Source organism: Montipora capricornis, chromosome 12 (assembly GCF_036669925.1).
Source record: "Montipora capricornis isolate CH-2021 chromosome 12, ASM3666992v2, whole genome shotgun sequence".
Taxonomy (NCBI): Eukaryota; Metazoa; Cnidaria; class Anthozoa; order Scleractinia; family Acroporidae; genus Montipora; species Montipora capricornis.
The window spans coordinates 8,325,228-8,333,417 of NC_090894.1; the positions used below are offsets into that span (position 1 = coordinate 8,325,228).

Sequence of the window (8,190 nt, forward strand, 5' to 3'; positions counted from 1 at the left end):
GACGAAGTTTAATACGACGTTTCGGCCGTTCGGCCTTCTTCAGGTTAAAAATTAAAAACTAAACAAACTATTTACAATGAGTGCAAATCACAAAAACAGCAGCTTATATATACAGAGCAGAAATATTGAAATTAAGGAAACGAAACAAAACAAAGGTCAAAGCTACAAGGTGACATGGATTTGACAATCAAAGACAAATAAAGAACTATAACAAAGGTCTAAACTCCAAGGTGACATAGATTTAACAATCAAAAACAAATAAAGAACTATAGGTGACATATCGATAAAAATGCATCGTATTGGGAAAATGTCAACTCACAACTACTCAGTTGTAGTAATTAATGCGGTGTTTCGATCTAGACTTCCGCCTTCCTTTTATTAAGACCATGAGGATTAAGGGTAAATAATTGCGCAGTCCAATAGGCCTCCCTAGTGAGTAACAATTGTTCAAGATCTAAAGAATTTTCAAAAGACCTAATTTGTTCGATAATGATGAAATTGATTTGTGAAATTTCATGTTCAGAGTTATTATAGTGGAGAGCCAATTCACAAATTCTTTTGTTCTTCAGCATGTTCGACTTGTGGTTACGGAATCTTACTTTAAATTCAGTCGAGGTGGAGCCCACATATTGCAGGTTGCATTTGGCACAAGTGGCCAAATAAATAACATTTTGCGATGAACAAGAAAGTTTTTGTTGAATGGAATAATGACGAGCAGTAGCTGAACTTTGAAACTAGGGAGGCCTATTGGACTGCGCAATTATTTACCCTTAATCCTCATGGTCTTAATAAAAGGCGGGAGTCTATATCGAAACACCGCATTAATTACTACAATTGAGTAGTTGTGAGTTGACATTTTCCCAATACGATGCATTTTTATCGATATGTCACCTATAGTTCTTTATTTGTTTTTGATTGTTAAATCTATGTCACCTTGGAGTTTAGACCTTTGTTATAGTTCTTTATTTGTCTTTGATTGTCAAATCCATGTCACCTTGTAGCTTTGACCTTTGTTTTGTTTCGTTTCCTTAATTTCAATATTTCTGCTCTGTATATATAAGCTGCTGTTTTTGTGATTTGCACTCATTGTAAATAGTTTGTTTAGTTTTTAATTTTTAACCTGAAGAAGGCCGAACGGCCGAAACGTCGTATTAAACTTCGTCCAGAACAGTCAAGAGTTTGTCTCTTCGTCGCTTTTCCTTACGTACACTTAACTATATATATATATATATAACGTTTAGAAGAAAGACAACTTCACAGCGTATATATATATAATTTGAGTGTACAAATAGCGACAGCGAACTACTAGCAGATCCATTAAATGAAAAGCAATTGCTGGCGGCAATTACTCAATATTTCTAGCAAAGCGTTGTGTATCCTTCGGATCCTACTAGCTTGGGACTACATCGTTGGATTTCCATCCTTGTTGATTCAAAAATAAAATTCATATATATATATTATATAACTACACCGACAGAAGTATTGTCCACGGTTGCTTGCTTGCAAAACTCTTTCGTTATATTGGCGGCTAGTTGGGACTGAACATAATTTTTGCATTGGGCACGAAGCGACGGCGGAGCCCAATACGAGAACATATTTCAGATCTTGCCAGATCGACAATTCAATTCCCAACAGTCAAAGTCAGCGATAATGTCAACACTCAACTTTACACACTTTTGAAAATGCAGAACATTGTGGAAAGTAAACATATTGCTTGTTAAAAAGATTTCCATACATGTCAAGAGGATAAGATAAGTGTAGATGTCAAAATATCGAAAATAGTTATAATGGAACGCGAACTGAATTAATGGTGATGCCGGAGTTTATACCTCGCAAACCATGTCAAATTCAAATTTTCACCCAATCATCGGCCTGAAAAGTGAGACGTCTTTACCCCGTTATATTGGCTCAACTCCCCGTCAGAAAATCTATGAGAGGATCGTGATTCTCGGCCGAATGTCACATAATAGGAAAGATTGTGTATCCAAGTCTTAAGAATAATCGAGTAAATTTTCTCTGTGCTTTAGGGTCGAATGCCATAGGATCATACCGCATCAAGCTTCAACAGAAAGGCGACGGAGCAGGTGCGGCAGGGAGGCGGCCTAATTAAAATTGGGCTAGTGCCGCATAAAAAGTGTTAGCGCCGCATAAAAAAATGGTTTGGCTAAATATTCAGTCCGCGGTCTTTTCACCAGTCAATTCATCAACCTTAGAGAAAGTATGTTGTAGGGCCTTTTAAAACGACTCCGACTTGTGTTCTAGTTGCCAATTATGCTTGCTGGATTTTCTAAAGATGACAAATCGATTACGGAAACACTAGATATTGATAAAATCCAACAGAGGTTTGCTTGTGCCAACGAGCTACACAAAGGGCAATTTGGGAAATTTGAGTGAGGGTACTGCCCTTGGTTCGTCGTGCGATAACGCCCCTCCCACTCACGTTTCAAAACTCTCCGCCATCACTTCAACATCCGTCCATTCTCGGTGACAACAAGTGCTTTGATACAACATACAGCCCATTGACCACAAGCCTCTAGACTTCAGGGAATAAAAGCGACCAAAGGTAAGTTTTACTGATGCCTCGATATTCGGCGCATCAACTCCGTGGGAACGCATTGCCACATCGCAGTAGCGAAAAAAGCTATGCACAAAAATACCCAAATATGGGCGGTGATGTGTTTAGTAAATGGATTAAACGTTTGCTATAGTTGGTTTCAAAGTGAAGAAAATATAGGTTGACAACTCGCCAAATATTGTGCAGAACTTCAGTAAAGCTCGTTATGATATAGAATATATGACAGTCTCACTTCATGAACTAAATTCATGTTTAAGTCGCATTTCATGAACTAAATCTCGCCCATGATGTCCGTCTGACTCAACAACAACAACAGTAAACTTTATTTGCATGAGTATAACAATACAGCATTGCAAAATCGTCGAAAGCATGATAATTACAGTAATTTAGTTATCAGGGAAAAACATTGTTAAGGTAAGGCTTAGATTAAAACATGATCATAACATTTATCCAATATTCCAAAAAATGTTTCACAGAATAGAGGGATTAAATGTAACCCTTTAATTGTCTTTATGACCGAATTATTTCTGCGAGTGTGGTCATGCTTCTATTCCGTTCTTGTCATTGCTGTTATTCTGCTAGTATTAAACCCTACAACCCTACAACCCTATATGGTTGCAATCAAGTAATATATAATCAAATCTTCCTTTAATTTGTTTTTAGTGTATTCTCTGTTCAAAGTTCACTCTCATTCTGCATTTTGGAGAGGCAACTTCGATCCGCGCTCGCTATAAGAAGCACTACTTTATGAGAGGTTACATCCCTTAGTGGTGGATTTGTTCTTGGTGAACCAAAACTGAAAGTGAAATGAATGAATGAATTAACTAAGGCTGCTTAACGCAGTTGTAATATAAAACAATGAACTTTTTTGTTGTCATGCTAACGGCAATCGGATTTCTAGAAGATTCAATATCAGGGTTTGTCTGTCAACAAGCTGATTCGTAAAACATTAGTTTCAGGGCTGGTCAAACTTGAAATTAAACCCAACTCCACAAAAAGGAGAGAGAGGTTCATGAACAATGACAAGCTAATGCGTTTGTTGGTTGATCAACTATGAAGGATTTGAGACTTATGCTTTGCACTTTAATCCATTGCTTTCACTTGAAATTCATCATCATAAATATAATAAAGTAACGAGAAGGTAATTCGCAATAGACCTTTTTGCAGATACGGCGGCCATTTAGATTTCTATTGTTTCAGAAGACATTATGGGATGCTCAGGGGGCAAATTAATATGTATTTGCCCCCTGGGTATCCCATAATAGCTATTCGAAACAATAGAAATAAAAATGGCCGCCGTATCGATCGGTAAAAAGGTCTATTGCAACTGAAACGCTTACTCCAATTTTGCCTCATTAGCATAAATGTATTCCAATCTTACCGCTCCGCCAAGAAGTCAGCACAAAACATGAAAAGTGCTCTGCATATAATAACCAATCTCCGACAATTTGAGAAAGAGTGGCACACTTGACAATCCTTCAGCAACATTTTTAAAAAAATTGTTTGTACTTTGGAAATTTTACAAGTAGCGCTTTTGCCTCCAGGTTGTTTCTTCGACTTTGATGGCCAATAGCGCATTGATTATTGTGGCCTAAAGGCTTGAAAGTGCAAGGATAATTAACATTGCAAAAATCTTCTAACTTTGGAAGTCAATTTGGATAGCACAAATATGATGATATCTTATGAGAGCAAATCCGTCGAGTCAAGTCAAGGGTACAAACTATTGTACTTGGAAAACAGTCTCAATGTGTGATTTCGTTTGACAGCTACAAACAGAGGAATTACATTACTTTTTTTTCAAGGTGTTTTTATGATGTTTAAGTACATGTCATATTACTCGTTACATGTCAATCAAAATTATTTTACAAGTTTATGTTATATTTATAAAATGTCACGTTTAATTTTACGATGGCATTATACAATGTAGGCGTTGTTCTAGAGCAAAGCCCGTGATCTGGTAGATTAATTGCAGTGTCTCAGCATCTGGTATAGTTTGTTGTTCACTGAAAGATTTCAAATACATGTCGTTTCCTTCTATCAGTATCTGTTGTCCACCGTGACACGAGGCACAACCACCTTTCGCACAGCAAAGCTGAAAGACTCACAAATTAAAGCACATTGGCTTCCCTTCGAAATATCGCCAACAAATAAATTGCTGTTTGACACGGATTACAATGTAACATTTGCCAAGTAATTCCGCGAATAAATTAACTTTGATCTGTAACTCCATACCATGCATCGTACACGTGTCTGATGCAAACACACTTTAACAAAGCTTTTCCCTGGTTATTAGAAGCAAATATTGTTTTCGAGATTTCGAGTAATTCGATATTTTAGTCTGTCTGTTCGCTGGCGCTCGCATATAGCAACTACTACTACCGCTACCACTACCACTACTACTACGACTACCACTACTACTACCACTACCACTACCACTACCACTACCACTACCACTACCACTACTACTACTACTACTACTGCTACTACTACTACTACTACTACTACTACTACTACTACTACTACTACTACTACTACTACTACTACTACTACTACTACTACTACTACTACTACTACTACTACTACTACTACTACTACTACTACTACTACTACTACTACTACTACTACTACTACTACTACTACTACTACTACTACTACTACTACTACTACTACTACTACTACTACTACTACTACTACTACTACTACTACTACTACTACTACTATTGTCTCCCCGGCACAGGCAAACTTGTAAAGGCGATCATTGTTGTCGTTTACAATTGTGGCAAAAAGTGTCTTACATATTGCATCATCATGGGTTGCCAATTACATTCAATTCATAATATCGAGAGCATCATGGTAGCTATGACTAGGGCAAATAATAAACACTGTTCTCTCTCTCTCACGTTCTAATTCTTGCATTAATATTTAGGCAAAGTATAGTGGAAGAATAGTGCTGGATATTCCATTATTGATCTGTTATAAGTATAATAGAATAGAACAGCCCTAAATCCCCGAGTGCAACTTCAGCTCTCTTTAGTTGTACTAAGGAAATACAACCTCATGGAGGCCTTCTTAATTGTTTCATTAATATGGATGTTCCAGGTCAAGTTGTTCTTTGATTGCACTCACGTGATAAGACGGCCATCTTGGTGCAAAAACATTAGAAAAATGTAGCTCAAGATTTGCATAATAATAGAATCAATTTTTTCTCTATTGTTCTTTTCACCAACATGGCATTTGCACCTTGATAAACTCCCCATTCGCAAACGTTTCGGAGATGGTAGTGTCATCTATGTATTTTCATAAGTGTGCATTTTAGACAGCTATATCATTAATCGTGACCAAAAAAAGCAAGGGCCCTAATTTAGTCCCCTGAGCGACGCCCTAGGGAACTGATCCCTACACTTTTTCGCATCCCTCAGTGACTCCCTGTCAGACAACAAATCAATAATCCAATTAATTATACTACTTCATTGGTACATTTAACAAAACACAATTCAGGATATCATGGTCAATTAGGTCAAAAGCTTTACAATGGTAACAGCTATTATATAATAGCACTGTTCCCATCTATACCCTTTGTCCAAGTGTTACGTATAACCAGCAAAGCAACCGTGGTTGACGACTTTGGCACGGTGCCATATTGGTTCGTGTCGAGATTCTCGAGTACAGCAGGCTAAATGTAATCACACACCATAAACTCTTCGGCAACCTCAGAAATACAAGTTGTAAGTGAGGTTAGTCTTAGATCTTTTTTTTTTTTTTTTCAGAATTATCCGGTCGAGCTTAATGAATGAATTCGCACAAAAGCAGAGCTTGAAGCGACCTCTTTGATAGCGCGGCTTCGTGTTTAAGACATCCAATGATTCATTGATTGTGTTAATGCATTCTTATTACTGAGTTAATTGCCTATTTTTATTTCTTTTTCTCTTTGTTAGAGTTTTGAGACTTCCAGTTGCCTTAAACGAGTATGGAAAATCTTGTAACATTTGCCCTTTTATTAGCAAGCGTATTATTTGACGTTGAATGTTCCAGATTTTGTGATAACCAATCCTGTATTGGTGGAGAATGTACCAGTCTAAATACATGCAATGACGATTGCTTTGGGGGAGGGTGCCGTTTAAATTGTACCTCATCTGTAAGAGATTGCACCCAAAATTGCACCGGGGGAGGCTGCGTCGCCAATACTGTTTCCGAGATATTCTGGCAGGATTGCATTGGGGGAGGATGCAGCATTGCATGCTCGTCGGATGTAAAACAGTGTGATCAAAGATGCGCAGGAGGCCGGTGCAATGCAAGATGTGATGCAGAGATATGCCTGCAGGTTTGTAAAGAGGAAGGGTGCAACATGACATGCTTATTAAATGCCATGGAATGCACGCAAGTCTGTACTGGAGGAGGGTGCGAGATGTCCTGTCCATCAAATGTAGACCTATGCATGCAAGATTGCCCTGGTGGAAGGTGCGTCTTTCGATGCTCCGCCAAAAAGTGCATGTTAAGTTGTCCTGGAGGCTCATGCAAAAGATCTGCTAGCATTAACGTGCATCCTCGCTTTTGTATCCTAATATTCTGGGTCTTTAGTTTTGTGGGGCTTGCTGAAGCCTTCTAAGACAATTCCAGTGGATACTAAAACAGTTCTAGTTTCAGTAGCTGATATAGTCTCCATAGCTGGATAGATTAATTAATGTGGCATGTCGCCGGTCGGGAAAACCCTTCAAAATCACGAGCTCGTGATTTCGAAGGATTTCCTCGAGCGGCGAAAAATTCACAGCACTTCAATATTATCGTCACCATCTTTTAATTTCGCCCCACTACAACGTATAAAAATGCAACCATCGCGGAAACTTCTTCGCGTGTTTCAAATCCTGTCATTTACTGAGGTTATAGGAATTAACGATAGGTGAATTGTGTAACCAGGTGTAAATCTTTTACTGTCCACTTGTATCGGGATCAGTGATTGCTCTTAAGTGCTCCTATTATGCATAAATCTTGTAGTAAATTAGCATCCCTGGCAAAAGGGGAATGTAATTTTTGTATCATTTTAAGAAGTGTGAAAGTTTTGCTTGCTAGCTAGAGTTGGGACGCAGTAAAAGGCGTGGTCTGTACCACGAAGCGACCACACCGTTGGCAGGCGACGCGCACGTTGTGACTTCACGGTTTCTTCCACGCTATCTCCATGATCAGATTTAACAGTATTAAACGTTTCCACGGAAACCACTATGGTTGTACTGACCTAGTGATCAATTTAACAGCCGGTAAGCTCTCTTGGAACACGTAGACTCCTGTTGTCTCGGCTAATTGGCCTAAAGCAACTGACTAAAGCAACTTCCCTCTCCAAACATATCACATTTAACAATCAGTGAAAGCTTTTGCAAATTAGCATTTCCTTTGTAAGTGAAGATCGGGCATCGACATTGTTCTCTCGTTTTGCACACGTCTGTGGTCGAGGATGCAGTCTAACATGTGGTTACCGTGGTTACCGAGACAATCCCATAATGCAACACACGTATCAATTTTGGGAAAGTAACAGTGTGGTCCCGCTGGCAGCTCTAAATTTTGTTCCATCAACACTTTTAGCTATGTAACTTAAAGGTAAAACTGGAAGTAACATTTTAACT

At 38.4% G+C, this 8,190-nt stretch overlaps 1 protein-coding gene across 1 annotated transcript in view; it reads left to right on the top strand.

The window, feature by feature from the left end:
* The first annotated feature begins 2,386 nt into the window (after window positions 1-2,386).
* LOC138027109 (keratin-associated protein 16-1-like) overlaps window positions 2,387-8,190 on the top strand; it is an 8,402-nt gene continuing 2,598 nt past the window's right edge. Inside the window, exons 1-2 of the mRNA XM_068874614.1 lie at window positions 2,387-2,563; window positions 6,511-7,033. Coding sequence (XP_068730715.1) covers window positions 6,543-7,033 — 491 coding nt within the window. The 5' untranslated portion in view covers window positions 2,387-2,563; window positions 6,511-6,542. The remainder of the gene's footprint in view (window positions 2,564-6,510; window positions 7,034-8,190) is intronic.